Source organism: Spea bombifrons, chromosome 3 (assembly GCF_027358695.1).
Source record: "Spea bombifrons isolate aSpeBom1 chromosome 3, aSpeBom1.2.pri, whole genome shotgun sequence".
Classification (NCBI taxonomy): domain Eukaryota; kingdom Metazoa; phylum Chordata; class Amphibia; order Anura; family Pelobatidae; genus Spea; species Spea bombifrons.
Genome location: NC_071089.1, coordinates 61,252,235 through 61,277,315, shown reverse-complemented (window position 1 = coordinate 61,277,315; position 25,081 = coordinate 61,252,235). Strand labels below are relative to the sequence as shown.

Here is a 25,081-nt window from a genome sequence, read left to right as displayed (position 1 = left end):
GTAGGGGGTCATTTTCGGTTTCAGTCAAGTGAATGCTAAATTTTCAGGTCCAGAATTTTCATTTCAGTGCATATATATATATATATATATATAAATATAGATAGATAGATACTAGACCAGACACTAAAGTGGTAGGCCTACACCACATCAATGTTTGGCTTAGTATATAGTGATTGGGGTTATGCTGCATTATTGTCAATGTCTGGCTCAATGTATCGTGATAGGTGTTGTGTTGTACCACGGTCAATGTGTGCCTCTGTATATAGTGATAGGTGTTATGCTGTACCACCGTCAGTGCATGCCTCAGTATATAGTGATAGATGTTCTGCTGTACCACTGTCAGTGTTTGCCTCAGTATATAATGATAGCAGTTATGCTGTACCACCCTCAATGTTTGCCTCAGTATATAGTGATAGCAGTTATGCTGTACCACTGTCAATGTTTGCCTCACTATATAATGTTAGCAGTTATGCTGTACCACCGTCAATGTTTGCCTTAGTATATAATGATAGCAGTTATGCTGTACCACCGTCAATGTTTGCCTTAGTATATAATGATAGCAGTTATGCTGTACCACCGTCAATGTTTGCCTCAGTATATAATGATAGCAGTTATGCTGTAACACGGTCAATGTCTGCTTCAGTATATAGTGATAGGTGTTATGTTGTACCACCGTCAATGTCTGCCTTAGTAAATAATAAGTTATGCTGTACCCCTGTCAATGTTTGCCTAACGATAGAAGCTATGCAGTTTTAAAGAGTGTGTGTGTGTGGGTCCCATGTACAGGATCCACCCCAGGTGCCAAATACTCTAGGTACACCCCTGCGCACAACAGTTTTTCCCAATTTTTTTTAGCCTTTATGCGGCCTGGAGCCTCCGCTCGTGATTCGCTCATAATTTACTTATGCACTGTACTGGAGCCTTAACCCACCACATACAAACACCCTCATGCCCTGCTCTGTATCGACATGATTTTCACCTCTTCCACATAACTGCGCTGCTATTTACCAAATTGTCATTCCTGGTAGCAGGTAATAGGAGATAGTCCCACCTATCCAGGTAGGGCAGGAAATAAAAACTCCCGGAACATCCCCTTCGCTTAGTGTAGCGAGTAATCATCTCCCAGTTTGTTGTTATCAGAGGTCAAGGCAGAGCTCATTTGCCTGGCTCCTGTCCCCACTATGTGAAGCGGGTGAGCCATTGAAATCTGCCCTGGATCAAGTTCCCGGGAGGGGGGAGCTCTTTACTAGGCCAGGTGTAGCTAAGATCCTTGGGCAGATTCAGTCTTACCATAGCTCCCTGGGTGGGACGGTTCTCATCTTCTTGATACAGGCCTTCTCCGGTTGCCAGGTACATGAGTTGGGCTGCCGTCTCAGAGTTTGACAGCAGGGCAAATGATGCGCTTGCTGTACATATAGGACCAGCCACTTCGGGACTGATAGCTACTCAGCCTACAGCAGGATTGCCATGGCCTTTGAAACTGCTTTGGTGCCCTGCAGGTGATATCCTTGTATTGCTGTGTTCCTGCCCTGTATACTTGTTCCTTTGCTGATATATTTTCCCTGGACAAATAGGTCTGGGCCAGGTAAAACAGTTCAAAGAGATTTTTGATAAACCCCCTCTCGATACGCAAGAATTATTATCCTGTGCACTGCATCCACAGTACCGCAGGATTTATTATCTAGTTACATATCTTGCAGCCAAAAAAGTAATTTAGGTAATAAATCCTGGATATAAGAAATAATTTAAAGGAAGAGAACACTTAAAAGGTGCCCTAATTAAGATTTACTTAGGGACGGGCATGTATTAAACAAACAGTTTCATATGACTGAGAATACCATTGGCTGTGACATACACCACATATACCAAGCTGGTACACTATATAAAAAGATGTCCCTAGAGGACCAATGACATACATAACTGTTAAAAAACTGTCCAATGTAGCAGGGTCACTGCTGTTGCTGACCACTCCATAACTCAAGTGGTCAGTCCATAGCAGATCTGTTTCAATTTATGAACATAGTTTTAGTGATAACAGCTGCTAACCATAATTACATCACATTTATTTACATATCGCACCAGCAGATTCTGCAAGCTTACAATCTAGACAATTGAGGGGGAAGTGAAACAGTAGGATAGGTCTGATTGGATGATGACTTGGTCAAGTCAGGATGAGCTGTCAAAGTTGTTGGTTGGCCAGATGGCTTAGACAAGATGCTGCCCGATAGTGTTATGAGGAAAGGCTTTATGCTTCTTGAAAGGGGTCTTTGAAATTTGCATATGAGGAAGAAAATCTAACAGAACGGGGAAGGGAGCAGAGGTAGGTTGGAATGTTGGGTCCAGGGTTGGATTCAATGAAAATGAAAGAAAAGAATGCAGACTAACAAATGGGATTGAGATTAAGCAGGGTATAGAGACAGGCAGGATAGAAACGGGACATTTTTTTTCGTGTTGTTGACCTACAGTATGTGGGATGCATACACTTATGGAAGGGAACCAATTCGTTGGTCATACATCTCCTTACTGCAGAGCAGCATTTTTTTTATGTGTGAAAACATCGCGGATGCGGTCACCCTACTCATAACCTCTTTACCCCAAACTGGCAGCAATTAATTGATCCTACTAGCAACAGGAACGCATAGCTATCCACTATGTGTTCCTGTTGCTAGTAGTGTGATTTTGTTACCTAAACTTTTCTACGTTTATGGACCTTGATCCTTTGCCGCTAGCACTGACCTTATTCTACGTTTTAACTATTATTCTTGGATTGCTCTTATTGTACCATGTATTTTGAGTTACCTGATTCATCGCCTAGGAATCCTCTACTCAGGTACATGCCCATTATTGGGTTCTACCTAAAAAAAAAAACTACTGACATAACACTGAGCCAGCATGGAGCCTGTAGGGTTAGCTGAAGCATTAGCAGCATTGACTCAACAAATAACCATTTGATGACGACGATAGATCTCAAGGATGCGTACTGGACGGTGGCAATATTTCCCTTACATCAAAGGGACTCCCCCACCCGTGGGAATGCCCGGCAAGGGATATTGTTAAAGCACATCGAGCAGACGTGTAGCTTACGCGCATCGCCGCAGCCGGTGAGCGTCTGCACAATGCGCTTAGACAATCTCCCGTGCCAACGCTCCCCCCCGTGGAGTGCTGGCAGGGGAGGCTGTCTCAGCGTATCAGAGAGAAGGATGCAGGTCCTTTGCAGCATTGCTGGGTAACTGTATCCTAACCCTGCTGCCTGCCCCGTGCCCGGAACTGCATGTCCCGGGCATCGGGCGATACGAATATAGGCCGCACCCCCACTTTAAAGACTTAAAGTGGGGGGAAAAAAGTGCGGCCTATATTTGGGAAAATACGGTAAAAAAAACATTATGTGCAACAATGTTAGAAAAATCACTCGATTTGCTGGGGCCATGATATTTCCACTATTCTCATTTAACTGCTTAAACTGCTACACACAGTTAACTTTCACCATAGAGCCGCCTAGTTTTGGTGCTTAGGTACCCCAGCCGTGCGGGTAGCATTATGAACACATTCTTTTAGGTAGCTGCTAATTCACACAAAGTTCTCCTAGGATTCTGAAATGCTGCTTTACACCGACACCCTTCCATATATGAAGATATAGGGAGGTACACCTCACTACCATATCCTAGAATGTAGACTGTATACAATCTAACGCAATAACAAAAAGAGGAGATCCCATGTGGACTATCCCAACAGTCTTAGGTACAAGCACACAAATACCAAGAAAAAAGATACACATTCCAAATACACACATTATATATAAATGACAAAATAAAATTATTTTTTTGCATTGTGCTGTATGAAAGGCATCTTGTTGACCCATTACATCCTCACACTGTCTTGTATTTTGTCGTAACATTTGCTGAAATGCCTGTATTAAATAAAAGATTTTCTTATAAAGCCCCTGGATTGTGTATTTTTTTTGTCCCTACAATTGAGCTAAACACAATTTGTATTGCTATGCAAATCCAACTACACATCTGCTTTGCATGCATTAAGCTATATATAAAATAATGAAGTGACAAGGAGATAACTCTTGGCCCAGCATAGGCATTTAACCATTAAGTATACTGTGGTTCACAGAACTGTTGTGGTCCTATAACAGACCTCCAATAGCCACTGTATGTTTATTAGATACACAAATAAGCAACATTCTTGGCCTCTATGTAATTTAAGTAATCAAAAAGTACAGTATACAATTTAGAAAACTTTGCTTGGGTGAAACAGAAAAAGTGCCCACTTGAATTAAACGTTAACTTTAGCAAAATTAGCTTCTAGGTTTACACTGTCCAAAACTTAACATAAAATATACCAGTGTTTTGACGATAAGCACTGTAACGTAATAAATGCCATTGCATTATAGAAAACTTAACCAACTACATTGTTAAAAGTATTACAGAGTAACAAAAGTAGATACAGAACTATGAAACATTCCTTTCTGGAAGGTGTAGAAAGTCACAAAAGTTAAATCAGATATACGGTCTACACAAGGGGGGAAAAAACAATTCAACAAAAGGCAAAAGGCATTTTAATAGATCGGTTTACGACATTAAACTTAACTCACATCCATCTTAAATACTATTACATAAAGCATGGCAAAGATAAGAAATTTTCTTTCCATAATTAGAAAACTCAGTATAACCTGCCAGGAAAACAATACCGTTTTACAATAAATACGGTCCATGCCAAGTGCTAAGGGGTAAAATGAGCAGTCTCTCTTCTTGTTGTTTTAAGGGGCGCAGGGAGCAGAATTCTACTTTAAAAAGGTGCCCTCGTCATCAAGGTTCTTGGTCACCAAGAGTTCAGGGATTACTTGGCTGTTCCGACTTGACACTGCAAAGAATTAAATAGAAAGTGTTAAATGAAATGTGATATCCATTATTATGTCTCCTGGCCTCTGACCCATCACCACACATACCTTACTGTAACCTTCATTTTTATTTTAATCAAAATATTACAATTTTGGAAACACAGGTAGGTGAATTAGCAAATCTTTTTACCCTTTAGTGTCCATCTTGTCCAGAACGTTGTCCTTTGCTTTATCATCATCCTTAACATCTGGAGACAAAATAAATATATAAAAAATATTGCACTTGTTTTTGTGCATGTGTGACTATGATTGGCCTTCATACATAGTATAACCCCGAGGTCAGTGGCTCCGCAGCGGAAAAAACAAAGAAGTGCCAAGAGACAACGTATATAGTATAACTGGGCCAGTGAGATCTTTGACTGTAAATTATAGTAAATGGGCTATGTGACCCCCAGTTATGTGGGCCTGGCCCGCCTAGGTCAGAATACATTAGTGGGTAGGGAGAGAATGTTTGAACATCGAGAGGTTTATTTACTAAAGAAACATTATTTGAAGTTTGAACTCATCAATTACTGTGCATTATGGGATCACCTTGTAAGATTCAACTACAATGAAGCCTAATGTGACTGTATAATCAGTGAGTTTTCGCCAAACTAACTGTGTATTTTGCAAAGACTTTCTTGCAGGGTCATGTTTGCCCTCCATAATGCACATCGATGTACGTAAATTGAAGCCTTCAAGCTCTAGAGAAAGAAAAAAAGCACTGCATTCACTACAAGACACCAACCAGATTTTTTGTCATCCGTGTCTTTTTTTTCTTCTTCAAGTCTTGCTTTTTTGGCTCCCTTTTTATGATCAGCCACATTACGCCTTCCTCCTTCACCTTCATCTTCAGAATCAGAAAACTCTTCATCACAAGCCATGCGCTTATCAGATGCTCGAACTACAAATACCAAGTTACAAAAAGTAACAACATGAGTCATTAAATGTATTTTACTTACTGATTTATGTACAGGTTGAAGGCAAGTTAAAATATCCCATTAAAAGGCCTAATTAAAGAACTTGCTAGGTTAATGTGACCAGATAAAACATTTCAACTGCCCAAAAATGCATCTACTGCATGTAGATTAGGCAAGAAGCAATTGCTAATATGTTATTTCAGACTACTTACTAGAAATGCGTTTATCTGGGTCCTCCCCTTCTTCATCAGCACTGTCCTCCTGAATGGCATCTTCTGGAATTGCCTGCATCTGTACTCCAGGTGCATGAGGCAGCATACGTAAATTCTCAAATAAACGCTGTCTGCAAGTGGAACAGTTTGTAGAATAAAGTAAGCGGCAGCACCTTTTCCCACAATTACAGACAATAAAAAACACTTTATCCAAGCATCTCATTTATATAGATGAATTCTAGACGTTTACATTTATTGCCTAGAGGCATTGCTAGCAGGATTCATCTACTCGGTACTCAACTAAAGTATTGTGTTCAGTTCTGGCATCAACGTTATCCACATTTTGGAGCGAGTTCAGAGGAGGGCTACTAAGAGTGGTAAATGGTTTGCAGGATAAAATGATCACGGAAGAGTAGGGGATCTCAATATGTACAGACTGGAGGACAAGAGGAGACACGATAGGCACTCAACCTAAAATTAGTGACTTATGTGCAGTGTACAGAAGTTTTACTGAGAGGGTGTTAGTTAAATGGAACAGCATTGTAGAGGCGAATACTGTGAGAATTTAAACATGCATGGGATAGACATTCTAGATCAAGGACTGATTAAGGTCAGTCTTTATATCAGGAACAATGGGCAGACTAGACAGTCTGAATGGTTCTTATCTGCTGTCAAATTCTGAAAATACATAGGATTCATCAGGCTAAAATAAATATTTCTACTCCCTCAATTTCTATCTCTTCTGGTTATATGGATCTCTCTTAGCAGGACCAACAGTGAATGGCCTCCGAAAGAGCGGGGCCGGTGCACATACCTACTGAACAAACACAGTACCACTGCCACATACAGGCCTATACCAAAAAAAGACAATGGTACCTTCTGCTGCAAATCACCCAATGTGGTGTATTTCATCATGTGTGTTCAATGTCCCAGTACAGGACTATATGGAAGCGAAACAGGAGAGGCCATAAGACAGTAAATTCACACAGATATGTAAACAGAAAAATAGCACCTGTAGGAGACCCAATGGTCATCATATTAATAGGGAATTTTCAGACAGACATTAAAGAATATAGGGGGATATAAAGTAAATTCTGCTTTAATTTGACATCCTTAGTTTAAGTTTAATCTGTGATAGAGTTTAGGTCCCACTACTCACACAATCAATCTTGTACAGACACCGCCTATATGCTACACTGTATGCTAACATTTTAACTTTAACATTGTAGTAAGACTGAAAAAGTTACATTCAAGAAAGGCAAGAATAAGTTTGATTTCACGCAGGGCCGTGCCCGGGTGAGTACACCACAGCTGGGGTGATGAACAGCAGGGGCGCATCAGGTGACAGAAGCTCTACCCCTTTTTCGCGAAATACACTGGGAGGCCCGGTTCACGCAGAAGACATGGGGAGAATTCTGCATCACTGTCATTGTCTGCCTCAACAAGTAATAATGGGAGTTATGCAGCACAACCATCAGTGTCTGGCTCACTATATAGCAGGGCTTGACAAATTTGTTGTGAATCTAGGCGCCAGCTAAAAAAGTTAGGAGCCAGGATTTTTTTTTTTTTTTTTTTTTTAAACTAACAGTTGGTCAGGAGTGATCTGATCATCAGCCCACTTACTAAAATCACAGCATTTGACCTTGAAGCACCCTGGACTTTCAGGTCAGTGCTGTTTTTTTAAAAAAAAAAAAAAATTTTTTTTTTTTACTCTTTCAATGCTGATGTTCCATTGGAGCATAGCATTGCCTGATATTTAGTCCTCACAAGCTTGTGGGGACAAATGTTAACCCCTGCAATGCCACAAATGTGTCATACACAATTGTGGCATTGAAGGGGTTAACACTGCACTGTCGCTCTCAGGGAGCGATCAGGCAGCAGGGGGGTGTTGGGGCTGGTCTCCACACTCATGTGGAGACCGAAGAACCCTCTCTCCCCTGTCCCTGAAGCTGCCTCTGGAAGCTGGGACGCAATTGCTGGTCTACAGACCAGCCATTGCAGGAGGGAGTTTCTTTGATGACTGCTGTAGGCTTCCATCAAAGGGCTTGTGGGGGCTCGTTTTTGCTGTTGCTGGTCTGCCTGGGCTTCCAGGCAGACCACCAGCAGCAGAGCCCCGCACAAAATGGGAATTAACCCCTAAATGCTGTGATCGCGGCATTGAAGGGGTTAACGCTGCACTGTCACTCTCACGAAGCAGGAGGATGTTGCGTCACCAATCAACACATCACAAACGCAATTGCTGGTTTTCCTGCAACCGCGCTTTCAGCCTACAGGATCACTCCGTGGGAGTGATCACAGGCTTGGGGGCGGGCTCAGAGTGGCTGTGCTGTCTTGCCCAGACTCCTTTTTTTTGTGAATGTAACAGGCCGACAAACACCTAGGCGCCAGGACAAAATTCTCTGTCGCCATGGCGACCTGGCGTCTGGGATTTGTCGAGCCCTGCTATATAGAAGTGGGATTTATGCTGCAGCACATATGTCAATCTCACTATGTTCTACATATCTATGTTTAGCACCATATCCATGGCTAGCCAACTGTATATGCATGTGCCGGTGTTGTTGCCAACTATGCTATAACACCGGCACATGCATAATAGGTATTATAGTACTCAACTGCTAGTGTGCCCCGTTGTCCCATTAAGCACATTCAAAGCACTTTCCCTGGTTATTTATTGTATTTCCTTACAATAACAAATATATTTTTGTTGAAATATAGTGTGTGGGGGGGGCAAACAATTTTCTATTCTTGCCACGGCTGCAAAAGGAGCTAACTATGGTGCCACATGTCACTGATACATTCAGTGTCATGCTGTTTAGGGCAAAGATGACACAGGCAAGTTGTTTTTTGGACATAGATGGTGCTGTGGGAAGTGGGTGACAAGTTGGAAGTAGGGGGGGTTGTTGCCATAGAAAATGGGTTTGGTTAGAAGTATTTTGTTTGTTAGAGGGAGGAGTCTGGCACAGTATAAACCTACTTTAGAGCATAACTACCATCACTACATACTGAGCCAGGCAATTATGGTAGTACAGCATAACTCCCACTACTATACACTGAAAAAGACATTGAGGGTGATGCGAGTTATACTATAAAATTGTCTTACTTACTAACACTTACTAATGCTTACTCCCTCCCCGTAACTTTTCCTCTTCTACCGCCTCCTCTTCGTTATTCATCTTGGCTCTTCTTATTCTGTGTCTTCCGGGGCGGGTGGGCGCGGAAGGCAGTGGACACTGCTTCAAATCCCAACGCACAGCATCAGTTGTTGCACGCATCGGAAGAGAGCAGGATCAGAGGTTTGCATTAACAGACCTCCCGCTGCCTTGACTGATTTTAAGCTGGTTAGAGGAGATCTTCGATCTCTTCAACTGAGCCCGCTCCTCTAGAGGCGGACATTATAGTCAGTCTCTAGAGGTGTGCACAACCAATGCTAGTCTGGTGGCACCCCCCTGATGAGTGGCACCCGGGGCGTACCCCCCCCGGTACAGTACTATTTTTTGCCATTTAAAAAAAAAAAAAAAAATAGTAACTTAAAGAATCTTATTAATTAGGGAACAAAATTGAAGAGATGTGAAAATATGCTTTAGCAACTGATTAGACAAAGCTAGGCATTGCCTCTAGCAGGCACTTGAACATGGCCATGCTTTTCTCACAATAGGAGGGAAGTCCATAAACCTACAGCAAGGTGCAGTAAAATTCAACAATAGCATTATGTACACAGTAAACAGATTGACATACTTTATTTTTTCCATATATTCGGGTGTATTCTGATTCGTCATGTTTGAAGGACTGATGTGCAGTTTAAAGTCTGGTCCAAAATATTCAAAGTAATCATTGTATGGTAGCTCTAGAGGAGATAAGAAAAAGTAAACAAATACATAAGCAACTGCAAAGTAGCACAATATAAAAATATTTTTCATACATAACACAGACATATACTAAATCTTATCTGTGTTGCAGATAATGTGGTCTCATGTCAAGTTAACACCATCGTTCAACCTTATAATTAGTCTGCTAATGAAAAGATGATGAATTAATTTTAAAAATTGTGCATTTGGTGGTTCACTGTTAACCGTTTTGTACATATCTAGCTTTAAGCACAGAAAGGGTTCTTATTCACTAAAAGGAGTTTTGTAGGAAATCTGAACATTAACTCTGTTATCACTATGCATTATGAAGGGAAAATGCCTGTGAGCTACACCTGCAGCAAACAGTGTACATTCATACTGATGTATCAAGCTTATAGGCCGCTTACATTTTACCTAGGCAAATGTTTACAATTTTACAAGACAGGTTAAGCTTTTCCTAAAGGGTTAGTTTAAGGCAAAGCATTACATCACATGATATAATGGTAGGATTTTTTCTTCAACCATTAGTACAGTTATCCTATATATTCGGTTGTACATAATTTACTTTGCATATATCTGAAATCACACACAAGATACAATTGAACAAGTATGACACCTTTTTGCACACAATTTTTAGGATTATTGCTAAAATGACCCTCACCATTATTCTGGCTGAAGGTCATGGGAGTTATCCACAAGAGCTAGGGGCTTTGTTATGCGACAACTGTCAACGCCCAATCCCTACGCGTAGGCAGAGATTAGAGAATTGTTCCTGCATACTGTCATTCGGATCTAATAACAGCATGCTACTCTGAACTGCAGTTCCAATACCTGCCTACAGGTATATTGTTTACCTAGCTAAAGATGCTTCCAATCCATCACTGGCCAATTCGACTACCACCTTCGTCCATTGGCTGCCTCACCTTTATACACATAAGGATTAATTGTATAACAGCTGGCACAAGCTGTTAACCATCAGTGATCCAGTCCCCCCAGACACCATCAATGCAACATGTAGGACGTATGCATTGTATCACTAGCTGTTACAAGGCTAATTATACAGCTAACAGATTAGAACTAAAGACAAATATTGGTTTGGATGGTGAGGGGATATGATATGTTCATTAGTCATATTTACCATTTGGAATTTCACAATCCAGAGCAACTGCAGTCTCGTATGTCCAACAACGAGCAACATTGCGAATAGTATATCCCCCTCCTCCAAGCATCAGCAGAGGCAAGTTAAATGTTTTTACAACTTCAACACATTTTGCGTGACCTATGGGTAAAAGTAATTTTAAGAAGTCGTACATAGACAAGTACAGGAAATGTAAATCTAAAGATGCAATTAGATCAAAAAGCATGTTTTTAAAAACAGCTGTATTTGTTCCCCATTTAAGATGTAGATATTGATGTCTGCACATATACAAATACACTTAAAATAAAAAGACACGTATTTAGCGGACCAGCCAAAAACACACAACACTTGTTCTTATGCTCACCCACTAGTGTACTGATCACAACATGAAGTAGCCCATAGAAGAGATAAATCAAAAATCTTTGAACTTCTTGAGGGCAACAATGCATGGTATGTATTTTTTATTATTCATTTATTTTTTATTTATTTTTTTAGGTCTAAAAGGCTAGTCAATGTATAATTCTAATAACAATTGGTTCAAGAATTTGAGGGTCAAATTCAATTTAAATTGCCTCTAGGACATGACACTGGTAATCAATCCACTATATTCAAAATAGTGTATTTAACTTTGAAGGTAAGTGGGCATTTTGCCGTTAATTTAGCTCCTCAGTTTGAAAACAATGTGATGTGCTGCATTACTCAGTTAACCAAGTTTATCTTTTTATAGAGATTTGATGAACACCAACATCTACAGCAACAAGTAACGTATGAAGCCATGAAATATAGAACTTTGCAACACACGTTATTCCAATTGGGCTACATATAACGTTTCTGCAGTGTTTTTCTCTTTTTTATTATTCTGCTGTGTAAATATAAAGTTGTCAGATATTTCAAGTTTCTAAGCAGTGTAATGTGTTTTGGCTTGGTCTCAGGAAAACTTTGCAACTGAAAAAGGAAAATTCACATCAGCAAGTTCCTCAGAAAGACCTTCTAAAATCTAAAAATGTACACTGCATTTACCTTTGACTGTCAAATTGAAACATCCAAGTCTATCCCCAGACAATGAATCTGCACCACATTGCAAAACCACCGCACTAGGCTGGTACATTTCCATCACTTTAGAAATTATCTAAGTTCGGAGAAACACACAAGAGTCAGCACAAGAGTCAACCTCAAGTGATAAATGGTGCAGACAGACAGACAGACTGGGTACTCACTGGTTTGAAAATTTGTCCATAGGATTCATCATCAATTCCATCTCTCATTGGAAAATTAACAGCATAGTACTTGCCTTTTCCTGCACCAATATCCTTAATATTAAAAAAAAAAAAGGTACAAGAAAGAAAATGTGAAAATTACAAATAATCCAGTGAACAGCCTTATTTTTTTATTTTTAAATATATTAAATCTGATACACAGTGGTATATCTAAAACTAATGCAGTCCTTATCTAGCAGGAGCTTGTTTTGCTTGTGTCTAATCAACCAATATGAAATGGACATCATTGGGGTCTTGGTAGGATTATAGAAAACCTTCAGGTTACCTTCCATATACATCAGTTCATTCAATATTACTAGTCTCTCAAGGCAAACTTAGAAACATTCACCTGTTACTTGAAGCAGAACTCCGAGAACTAAATTAGCTTGGGGGAAAAACGATGGTATGAACATAGACCACCTGCAGCTCTAGAATTGGATAGCCAACTGTTGACCGCTTTCCATATAGCATAGGGCAGAGGGACAGTCACTTACCCGGAGATCACCAGTGCCTGGAAAGTACTCCCCGTATTTGTGGAATGAAACAGTCATTACACGATCAGTGGTGTAAAATGCCTCTTCAACACCATCACCATGGTGGATATCGATATCAATATATAACACTCTTTGGTGGTACCTAAAACACAAACCATTTGTTATAACCTATGTTACTATACTGGTCTTACTGGTATTTCTGGACCACATTACAGATGCCCTGTGCCCTGGGAAAGGGAGGAGGAGAAAGTTGACTAAATCATGTTTGATTTTACTGAGGAACTTACTTCAAAAGTTCAAGAATCGCAAGCACAATATCATTAACGTAACAAAATCCAGATGCTTCTGACTTCTTAGCATGATGCAGTCCTCCTGCCCAGTTAACAGCCATATCAGTCTGCTGGCGATTCAGCTTGACAGCACCAGCTTCAAAAAGTCGGAGGGAGATGGTAGTTAGAATATGGTTTATATTTCAGCATAAAATGTAATACCCAACAAGGAGAAAACCTAAGGTCTACCAACAAGTATGACTTAACACAGGGCTCGACAAATCCCAGGTCGCCATGGCGACAGAATTTTGTCCTGGCGCCTAGGTGTTTGTCAGCCTGTTACAACCACAAAAAATTGCCACGCGGGGGCACTGCTGCTGCCTGCCCAGGAGTCTGGGCAGACAGCACAGCCACTCGGAGCCCACCCCCGAGCCTGAGATCACTCCCACGGAGTGATCCTGTAGGCTGAAAATGCGGTTGCAGGAAAACCAGCAATCGCGTTTTCAGCTGCCACAGGCAGCCTCAGGGAAGGTGGTTGATTGTTGATTGGGTCCCCACACAAGTGTGGGGACTTGACACAACATCCCCTTGCTGGCTGATCGCTCCATGAGAGCGAAAGTGCAGCGCTAACCCCTTCAATGCCGCATTTAGGGGTTAATTCCCGTTCTGTAAGGGGCTCTGCTGCTGGTCTGCCTGGAATCCCAGGCAGGCCAGCAACAGCAAAAACAAGCCCCCACAAGCCCTTTGATGATTCCAGTAGGCATGGAAGCCTACAGCAGCTCCATGAGAGCGACAGTGCAGCGTTACCCCTTCAATACCACAATTGTGTATGACACATTCGTGGCATTGCAGGGGTTAACATTTGTCCCCACAAGCTTGTGGGGACTAAATATCAGTCAATGCTTTGCTCCAATGGAACATCAGCATTGAAAGAGTTTAAATAAAATAAAATAAAAAATTATAAAAAAAAAAACCAGCACTGACCTGAAAGTCCAGGGTGCTTCCAGGTCAAATGCTGTGAGTTTAGTAAGTGGGCTGATGATGATCAGATCACTCCTGACCAACCGTTAGTTTTAAAAAAAATCCTGGCTCCTAACTTTTTTAGCTGGCGCCTAGATTCACAACAAATTTGTCAAGCCCTGACTTAACATCTTGTATATGCATACACATATGCTGTAAATATTTTGTCTGGTTCAGGAGTATTTTCACATAGTATATGGTTCTGGCCATGCACTCAATATTTTAGTTGTTGGCTGGAAACCCTGACAACTTTACATGAGAATTGGCGAGTCGCTACAAAGCTTGTAAACTTTTTATCAACCTGGTTTTCTTCGTGCAACCCAAATACCTATCCATGCCAGGCTATGGTGTTTGTCTGAGGCACTGATGCCACATTCTTTAAATTCCTGTGCAGGCACAGCAGTATAATTACTATATTGAGCACTGACTCTTATAAATTGTCTGTTTAATCATGTGAGCACATTACTCATTTTCCATGTAATTACACCACAGGATCCTGATTAATGTGCGATGGTATACAACTGTTATTAGTCCTAGCAAGAGCAAAAAGTGGCAAGGGTAGCAAAAGTGACTTGAGAGTTAATTTTGGTGCTTACCTACAGAACCCCCAGTAGACAACTGGCAAAACTCAAAAAGGCCATCAAACACAGGGCAGTCTTCACCTACATTAACTATATAGGAGTAAGAAATAAACATGTCATTAACCTTGCTATATAACATGACAGACATATAGGGCATGGCATTTTAATGTTTTCTTATTAAAAGTATAAGTCGTGTTAAATTACTGTCACAAATCATACAATTTGCTATGGACCCTAAATAATTCAATACATAAGAATTTATACATGTGTACTCAGAAGCTTTCCACTTTTTAGGCAGGCAGAGATTGGGCCAAGGTTCTAGGTACATAAATGTATTTACGTACCCCAACCTCTACATGCCCTCTCCAGCCCCATTTTCAACTTGAGGAGGGAAGTAGAGGGACCGAGGCAGCTAAAAAGGGCTGAGAAAAAAAAAGCTGAGTAGATAGGAAAAAGGTGGTGGCTAAAGGGGGCAGTTAAATGCTTAGGTCAGATAGGAGGCTGATGTGGCTGGAGGAAGCAGGTGTGTGTGTGTGTGGGGGGGGGGTTGTGTTAGATGGGGGCTGGGGTGGCCAAAGAGTGCAGCTTTGGGGGTGAAATGTCTGATGAAGGTAGTTGGTGCAGCTAGAGGTGAGGGTGAAGATGTAGGGAATAAGCGATACGAAACCTCCCTGCATTTGTGACACATGATTAGATTGAAATGTTCCATGACTTAATACTAAATATTAATGTAAGTATTGATAATTTTTATAAAAAAACAAATTCAATTTCATGGAAAAACACAAATGTAATTTCTTGTTATAACGTAAAAAAACCCAGGAAACACAAGATAAGCTTTTTTGAAGTTAAGCTTGCCCCCCCCCCCCGATGTGCTTTTGCTAATGGCATGAAAAACGAGAATCAATGACTTAGTAATTTTTTTAAGCATTTGACAGGTTCCTGGTGCATTGTTAATACTAGAAGATAACTACGTGGATTGTTGCGCTGCCAGCCCCACTGGTGCTGTAAAGTTTACATATTAATCTTTAGCATTAGGGTTAATATTGAATGAGGGCTCCATTGCCAGAAGACAAAGATTCAGTGCAGGGGTTGGTGTCAGACAAGGATGCCCAATTACATCATAGGTCCGCTGCCTGCATTGAACTGAAGAGCTACTAGAGCTCTAAAAAAGTGTAAAGTTTGTGTTGTCAGATGATCCACGGTGGTGCCGGACCTTTGATGTTACTAATAATGCCACTGATTGTGTTATTTAGGCTATCAGTGATGCCATGGGTAAGGTAATTGAAGGCATTGATGGCATTTGCAATGTAACCACTATGTCATTGATAATGTCGTCAATATGTCATTGAAACGGTCATTTGTGATGTCATGTCACATCATTAGCAAAAGCACATAGGGGAGAGGTTCATTTTGAAGAACTTTATCTCGTATTTCATGGCGTTTTTATATTTAAACAAGAAATGGAGTTTGCCATTAAATATTTCTAAATTCCCTAATACTGGAGTAGCACGCTTGTAGTTCCTCCATATTTTTAGAGACTTCAACTTTGATTATCCACAGCCAGCCAAGCATAGAGACTTTAAGATGCTTAATATTAGGTCTGAAACAGCCAATCCATAATAATTGACAAAATCGTTGCCAACAAATTTCATTTTCCGGCCTCAAATAGAGGTTGGACTGTAACATTAAGATCCAGATCCCCTGCAGCGCTGCAGGGGACCTGGATCCTCCTCTCCGACAGCCGGCGGGTGCCTGTGCGATGCGTGCAGACAACCTCTGCTGCTGGCACTTCCGCTGGAGTTCTATGATGGAGCACCGCTCAATCATAGAAGCTCCAGCGAAACTGCCAGCCAGCAGCAGAGGTTTGTCTATGTGCATAGCACAGACGTTCAACAGCTGCCCCACTGGAGCACGGGGGGGGGGGGGGTTTGGCGTATGCAGAATGGCATATCAGGGGGGGTATAAGGCATATTTGGGGGGGTTCAGTGACATATCTGGGAGGCAGTATGGCAAGCCTGGGCTCAAATGTGCATAACTGGGGGGGGCAGGTTGGGAAAGAAACACAAGAAATGCATTTTTAGCAAAGTTTTTTTAGTCTGCTGTTTGTTTTTAACATTGTTTGTTCATTAAATTTTAAATAAACGACACATTTACATTTATTTTATCTGATTAATCTAAAAAAAATAAATCGGCCAACTAAATGATTATGAAAATAATCGTTAGTTGCAGCCCTACTTAATATCACTGAATCTTATGCAAACGTAATCTTTTTAGCTATCCTTAGTAAAAATATTACATTTCAAATAAGTTTAAGGCAAGTAGAACAACCATAAAACATGTAAAATAAAGTTATAAATTTGAACTTACATCTCTGCATTTGTTTGCTGTATTCAGACATATTGTCTGGCCTTATGGATCGAAGAAACTTGATATATTCATCACTGTGGTACTTTGTCATCTCCTCAGCAGTCGCCTTGTGAGGGCGCTAAAGAAGAACAGGAACAGTCCTTTAGTTGAACAGTAATTATTCTAAAGACAGAATTACATATCAAATTATTTACATCTAGAAACGTCAAACAACGAAAAGCAATCTTTTAAACCAAAAATAGCATTCCAGCTGTAGCAGAACTCACCTATGATTAAGTCCAGCAATATGGACGAAATGCGCAGGCAACTACTACTCTATTGAGGATTTTTTTTGTCCTGTGTCATGGAGGAATTGGTCATGTTTTTTAAAAATAAATCAATTTAGAATTAGAAATAAAAGGCAAAAGTTTTACGGTTACGGATGGTCCCTCTCACTTTCTAACAGTAACAGGTAACACATTTTAAGCCTGTTTGGGATTTTTTTTTCTTTTTGATTTAAATGATGGCTTGAGGCACCCAGGAGGCAACAACTATTTCAGTGGCGTTATTACACTATTGTAACAGTTAAGATGGAGGTCAAAAACCTACTGCATTCTAAGTAACTAATTATGGAAGCTAATAAATGTTTGTGAGGGTGGTGAATACTACTTTACAGAATGGTTTTACTTTGTCATAAAAATCTAAATTGATGGCTTGATATAGAAAGACACATAAAATCAGACTTACATATATTTCCATCTTCCGATAGAGGCCATAGTTCAACAGTAAATTGTGGGTCATCCGAATCCTGTGGGGTTTCATAGGGTGCCCTTGTCCATAGTAGTAATTTCCAATGTCTCCTATTCATATTAAAACAACCATGACAAAGTCAGTATCAGATAATTCGTGCTCTTCAATAATCTCTTATCTGTGACAAAGATTAGATATATCTTTAAACTGTCAGCACAACCCCATTGTGTTTTTTCCTCTAAGGCTGTAGCTTATGAAATCTAGATAGTATTTTGTGAATATAACACACTGGGAATATATATAACACTGTGGTCCTGGTACAAAACTGGAGAAGTGGTATAACTGCAATAGCCACATACCGTAACATTAAACTGCACATTAGGCCGGATTACTTCACCCCCACATGCCAGGTTTCTTGACGCGTTGTCAAGAAAAAGTCTAGTAAATCAACCCCTTTTCTTGGTGGTTTGTAAATAAAAAAAAATGAAACAGATTGGACAATCCAGAACAAAGATCCCCAATAAACATAATGCAGCAGTGGAGAATCTTTAGAACTATCTGTTCAAAATAAAAATCATATGGCGAATGACCAAGAGAACGTATCCTCCAAACGGCAACTACTAAAACGCAGCGAAGACAGAGACGAATAAAAAACTGAACCATATTAATTGTTGTCCTATGGCAAGAATTCTTACTACTTGAAAATACAGAAAACTGGAGAAAAGTGCAAACATATACCTAAATAATGAACCCCACCACCACCCCCAAAAATGCCTGTAAAAATCTCCACTTAATGTGAAATTGGCAGGTCTCAATTCTGTCATATTTTGGCAAAATGTCGGTTTTAGATACTAGAAAATAGTCAACACGATAACTATAAGGTTGTGTGTGCGTAGCGAGTATAGGAAACGTGACTCGGTTACCAGAAGGACACCAAAATATTCTCAAATTCACAGAAAAGCGAAGCTTGACAAACTATGTTAATGCTGCCCGAATTTCTTCTGTCTTTTAAAGTCTGCACGTACATATCAATCCTTAATTAAGTATTAAACATCTTATTTAACCTCACTGTTGGCTTCTACAACTCCAACACACGTAGAAAACCACACTGTTGCTTTAATACCGTATTGGCTCGGATATAGGCCGCACCCTAAAAGTTTGGTGCTTTTTTAAGATATGCTGCCCCCCCCGAGATATGCTGCCACTCTGTCCTCCCCCCAAGATATGCTGCCACTGTCCTCCTCCTCCTCCCCCGAGATATGCTGCCACTCTGTCCCCCCCGAGATATGCTGCCACTGTCCCCCCGAGATATGCTGCCACTCTGTCCCCCCCCCCCCGAGATATGCTGCCACTGTCCTCATCCTCCCCCCCGAGATATGCTGCCACTCTGTCCCCCCCCGAGATATGCTGCCACTGTCCTCATCCACCCCCCCGAGATATGCTGCCACTCTGCCCCCCGACTTACCAGAGCAGACTCTCGGGTGTCTTGCGGGGCCGTCGGGGGACAGCTACGCAATACGCGTATACAACTTCCGGTGCTGAGACTCAGCGGATGTCCCGGCACCGGAAGTTGTAAACGCGTATTGCATAGATGTCCCCCGCCGGCCCCGCAAGACACCCGGGAGTCTGCTCTGGTAAGTCTTGGGGGCAGAGGTAAAACACATCGTGCGGACGTTCACCGGCTGCGGCGATGCGCGTAAACAACCTCCGCTGCCGGCGCGTCTGCACGATGTGCTTTAACAATCTCCCTTGCCGGGACTCCCCCCGTGGGAATTCCCGGCAAGGGAGATTGTTAAAGCACATCGTGCAGACGTGCCGGCAGCGGAGGCTGTTTACGCGCATCCCTGCTGCCGGTGAACGTCTGCACGATGCGCTTAGACAATCTCCAGTGTCAGCACTCCCCCCGTGGGAAGTGCTGGCAGGGGAGGCTGTCTGAGCGTATCAGAGAGTAGGATAGGATGCAGGTCCCCTGCACCGCTGCGGGGGATCTGTATCCTAACCCTGCTGCATGTCCCGGGCGTCAGACCCCAAATATAGGCCGCACCCCCACTTTAAAGACTTAAAGGGGGGGGGTGCGGCCTATATTCGAGCCAATACGGTCTTTGGAGTAGCACAGAAAATTGCAGGTGATGCCTACTACAAGATTTATCCCGACTACCTGGAAAGATCATTGAAATCACACTACCGTGTGTGTGTGTGTATATTGTGACAGGGTGAAAGATGGCTTCTATGTAAGCAGGAGACTGGAAAGAGCAGTTTATCCCAGTGACTAATGAGTTAACTGCTTGTCCAATTAGCACACGTGTCCCAGGTTTAAATCTGCACTGAGATAAATGCAGGGTGGAGGAAACAGCCTCTGTCTCTGACTGAGAACAGCCCATTACAATTTGCCCACATCTTGGAAGGAACAGGAGGTGTACCTGAGCTCCAGGGTGCTACAAGGTGGGCTGGTAGGACAGACGACTTTTGGGAAGTATGTTCGGTTTCATTTTATACGGGAAACCAGCTTAGCTGGCCAGTTCTGTGTTAGTCAGGGAAGACTACTGTTTAGTAAGCCTCCTTAATAGGAGTAGGTTTTTCTGTGTATGTTTGCTTGAGTTGGTGCAATAAAAGCCTGAAAACATATTGGGTCTCCTGCAGTTAAACACTCAAAGGGCTTGCATACATTCATTACATTTCCAACTTAGTTTGCACTCAAGATGTCTGCTTCATTGGGACAAAGTTTGAGAGAATTCTCCAAACATTCTGCTCAAGTCTAAATGGCGAGTGCTTAGGTAAGGGCCTTGCATTAAACTATCCCCTTTGCAGGGCCCCCTAGCCATGTCTCAAAAGCAGCAAAAGGACAAAGAAAGGGAGAAACTGAAATACTGGCTTGGCACACAAATCCGGTGATTGTAGACATAGCTATATGATACACCACAGCCATAAAACCCTAAGTAAACGGAGAAACTTGGTATACGGGCAATATTCCATGCAGTTTGTTCTGTGAGCATAGTGATCTACGGGCAATGAAACATCTTCGGTTCCTTACCCCATCTGTAATTACCTACAACCCCCCTCCTAAAAGTTACTGGGGCTCGAAATACATTTACATTAAAACAAATGAAAAAAGCCTTCTCGTACTCATCTAATTTTCTGCTTAAGGTCCTGCAATATATTGCAAGCACAAGAAACATTTTTATAAAAAGGCCTACAACCATCACTGTATAAACAAGAAGAAGAAAAAGGGAAGGTCTTAACCATCACACACACACTATTGTTCCTAACACCTAGCCAGTTCTTAAATCCAACTGGGGATCGCACAAAGCTCATGATCTACAAACAAAAAAGTGTTTTTGTCACATAAAAAACAGGGCTAGATGATAATTAAGGACATATCGGGTTTATATGCTTTAATGTATGATTAAATAGGATACAAGAGATTTTAGACTACGGATGCTAAGAACATGCTGCCTGGATTGTAGCTTTAACTCGGTTGTGAAGCATTTTCGGAGTAAACATCCTAAAAGCCAAAGGGATTTTAAATGATGCATCACGGTCATCCCTTCTCCATTCAAAGACCCATCTCTGTTTTCTTCACTCTTCTTTGGCATCCTGCCCCTAGTTAGATCCTATTATTTGGTAAACAAAATGTATTCTTTCCCATGGATTATATAAAATTTTGCTGATGAGTTTGCAAACAGTTCAGTCCTGTAGGCACAAGCAAATTAAGACGTTAGAAGCCTCCAAAAAACGATCAGAAGCGTCTCTTATCACCGACAACTTTGTTCCACTCAGCCAGCAGGCCACAAGGCAGACTGCACAGCTTGATGACACACAGGCCACCAAAAAAGTAACTACCCGGCACAGAGATGCTGAGCACCGCAACCTCAGCAACACACCCTGCCCCGCACACAGGCCCCCGCCCGCTGCAACTTCTTAACGGAAGTTTTGCTCGGTTTAGGCGCAAGTTTAATGGCTGTATTGACAGGTATGAGCAGCCCAGGCCCGGACGTTTCAAGAGGGACCCGTTGGAGCTGCAAGTTCCCACCCACACGTCAGAGTTACTGGCACCTGTAGGGCACAGACATCCCACACATGCACCTAGCTGTCCGAGGGGCCGAGATAGCTGCACCTGAAAGCACTATGATGAAAGATGACAAGGGTCAAAGGCCTGGTTACGAGCTTTGAGCGCACCCCCCCCTTCACCTCATCCCCGTTACCCGGCGTTGTGCTTACCGTCATAATAGTAACAGACCTTCTTCTTGCCACCCCCCTGACTGTACGCCATGCGGACGACTGTACGAGACGGCTTCGAGCTGTAAACAGTAGGGGACCGGGAGTTCAGAGGAGCGCTGTGCCGCCCGGTATTAGAGGGGAGGGAGAAGCGTCAACCGCTGCCCTCGCCGTTATTCGGTATTCAATGGGAATTTCCCGCTCGGTCGGTGGCGCGCACAGAAACACACATACAGACACAGAGCAGACAGAAGTGGGAGGGGTCAGGTGAGGCCTGAGGGGGCGTGGTTAATGAAGAAGGAGGCAGGGATTCGTGTCTAAAGGTAAACCGTAAAGGAGGCGGATCTAAAGCTAACAAGTGTGGGTAAATGTTTGGAAGAAGGCTGGCCGAGGGCGGTAAAAAGGCGGAGTTATGTCGCTGATAGGCAGGGCAAGTAACGCCTCAAAACATCAGTCGCACGGAAGCGGCGCGCTACAGATTGGGAGAAACCAAGTGTGCCCGAGACGAGGTGGATAATTAAATTTATTATGGAAAAAATGCATTATTGTGGTGAGTTTCCGCTGTATTCTTAATAAACTTAAGTGTTAAGTACAAAAAGTGAGCGAGAGAAGTTGCTTTCGATGCCATAAAATGAGGGCATAATGTACTCACTGACACTCTTCAGTTAAATGGCTGGGTCGGTTTCACTCTCGTGTGGGTTGGTTCTTCCTTCACGCCACCGTACAGCTCACGTGATGAATTAAGGGGGCTGGAAGAGGGCGTGGTTAAATGTGGGCTGTATCGTTAATATTGTTGGGTTCTGGTAGATGTGTCAGTTTCTTTCAGTCAGGACAGGAGAGTCACGGTCTGAGTTGAAGACTGTTTTGTTTCCTTCAGGACACGTATAGATTCCACCTGTTGCTGACCAACGTCTTCTAAGTGTTTCTCTTAAGTTTTGGGATGTTTTATACGATTATAACATGACCCTGATTATAAGACAACCCCCCAAAATCTGAACATTAAATTAGGAAAAAAGAAAATGCCTGAATATAAGACGCCCCTATAGGAAAAAAGTTTTACTAGTAAATATTAATTCATGTAAACTATTTTCCATATTTAATAAAAGCTATGATTGAGAATTTTTTTTTTTATTTCCTTTTATTTGCCAACCTGCCCCCCCAGTTACGCACATCTGCCCCCAGGCTTGCTACTCTGCCCAGAAATGCCTTATACCCTCCTATATGCCACTCTGCCCCATGATATGCCTTTTAACCCCCTATATGCCACTCTGCCTCCAGAAATGCCTTATACCCCCTATATGCTACTCTGCCCCCCAGAAATGCCTTACACCCCCTATATGCCACTCTGGGGGTTGTCCGCGTCCATCGAGCAGATGTTAAGCCGGCTGCCAGAGAAGAGAATTCCCAGCAGCGCTGCAGGGAATTCTCCTCTCTGGTAGCTGGGGAAGGTCTGCACGATGCGCGTAGACAACATCCGCTGCTGGCCACGCTTTCGCCGGTGCTCGGCGATAGAAGCTCCGGTGGAAGTGCCGGCAGCAGCTGAGGTTACCAGACAGGAGGATCCAGGTCCCCTGCAGCGTTGCGGGGGATCTGGATCTTAGTCTCATAGTGAGACCTCTATTTAAGGTCTGATTATAAGATGACCTCGATTATAAGATGAGAGGTATTTTTCAGAGCATTTGATCTGAAAAAAACTCATTTTATAATCGAGCAAATACAGTAATTGCACACTGTATGACACAGAACAAACATTAATCATATTGTAAAGGCATTCACAGTAACGGGAGATTACAATGGCATTTCCAGGCAAAGCGCATTAAAATATGGTTTGGTACAACAAAAAAAGACATGGGAAAGTGGGGTGGGATAAAGAGGGCAGTGGGACTAGTCCTCCTCTAGACAGTCTACCAGAGAATTATCTCTTAGCAGGCTAAGGACTGCATCCTACTCTCTGGTTCCTGCTTCTAGACAAACAATAAAGCATTTCTTACCCAGCACATTAAGTGTCCTAGCTTCTGCAATGGCATCCTCTATGTGTGTTCCTGGAAATAGCCCATAAAGTACATGGTGGTAAAACAAAGGTATAACATATAAAAATAGATGATCTGTTTAAATATAAGAAAGAAACTGAAGAGAAAAAAGAAAGAAACTAGTAGGGTAACTTTAATTACAAACTTTGACAAAGAAAATAAATAAATACATCAGAAAGCTAGTACAACATAATTGGCATTCATTATTGAAAGATCCAGATTTGAGGCAAAAAACAACAACAGAAAACCCTGAAAAATCAATTCAGGACATCCAACGGATTCTACAGATGCAAGATATGTAAAGGCCTGCAGTACAAGTGAAGCAACAAATAAAAAAAAACATACCTACTTTAACCCCTTAAGGACAGAGCTGTGTTACCCTTTGTGACAATGGCTGTTTTAACATTTTTACGGTGCTCCTGTTCAGCTGTAATTTTCTTCTCATTTAGCGTACCCACACAAATTATATATTGGTTTTTTTTCAGGACAAGAAAGGCTTTCTTTGGATTTGAACATAATTTACTAAAAAAATAATTTAAAAAAAAAAAAACGGCAATAAGTACAAGTAGCATTTTACTATTTGAAAACCATTTTTTTTTCAAATCTGGTCATACTGCTCCCATATCCTATTTGGCAGTATGCCAGTATTTTTAACTCTTTCCAAGCTAGGAACTGGATGGTTGCACTGATGGTGATCAGCGGCAAATTATTTTTACATGTTATGACATTTTTTTCCCCTTTAACTAACTTTCTTTTTTTTTAATTATTATTTATTTACTAATCACATTGTGATTAGTAAGTTGGGCTCCATTGATTTGCATGGTTGAATGCAGTACCTCAATGGCGTCGATGGGATGGCTTTCCGTGACATGCCAGGCACGTCAATCGTCGTCATAGGGTTAAATCAAAACATTCAACAAAGGAATATGAGATCAAATCTATTATTATGTGCAAAACATTCAATGTAATTTACTTATTAATCTGCTCCTGGGGCATGCAGTCTACAGGGCACATTATTATACCATAAATGAACTTATGAACAATGGTCATAGTGTGTGAACTCACTTTGCACAGTATCATATTGGGGATCACAGGTTACTTCACTTTTTACGGGTACAAA

At 41.7% G+C, this 25,081-nt stretch overlaps 1 protein-coding gene across 1 annotated transcript; it reads right to left on the bottom strand.

Moving 5' to 3' along the window:
* Positions 1-4,124: 4,124 nt before the first annotated feature.
* Positions 4,125-22,192, bottom strand: HDAC2 (histone deacetylase 2). The gene is made up of 14 exons (XM_053458958.1): positions 21,935-22,192; positions 17,714-17,826; positions 16,988-17,105; positions 14,636-14,710; positions 13,038-13,176; positions 12,751-12,892; positions 12,218-12,310; positions 12,021-12,129; positions 11,001-11,141; positions 9,753-9,861; positions 6,018-6,148; positions 5,634-5,789; positions 5,037-5,094; positions 4,125-4,869 (listed from the first exon to the last, which is right to left on the bottom strand). Exons 1-14 carry the CDS (start codon positions 21,984-21,986, stop codon positions 4,839-4,841), a joined length of 1,467 nt encoding a protein of 488 aa, XP_053314933.1. The 5' UTR covers positions 21,987-22,192; the 3' UTR covers positions 4,125-4,838.
* Positions 22,193-25,081: the final 2,889 nt, after the last annotated feature.

Coding starts and splice junctions, on each gene's coding strand:
- HDAC2 (XM_053458958.1), bottom strand. CDS start 21,986: ATGGCGTACAGTCAGGGGGGTGGCAAGAAGAAGGTCTGTTACTATTAT. Junction 13,177..14,635: donor GTCTACTGGGGGTTCTGTAG/GTAAGCACCAAA, acceptor GACTTTTTGAAG/CTGGTGCTGTCAAGCTGAAT. Junction 12,311..12,750: donor CAGGCACTGGTGATCTCCGG/GTAAGTGACTGT, acceptor TTTAATATTAAG/GATATTGGTGCAGGAAAAGG.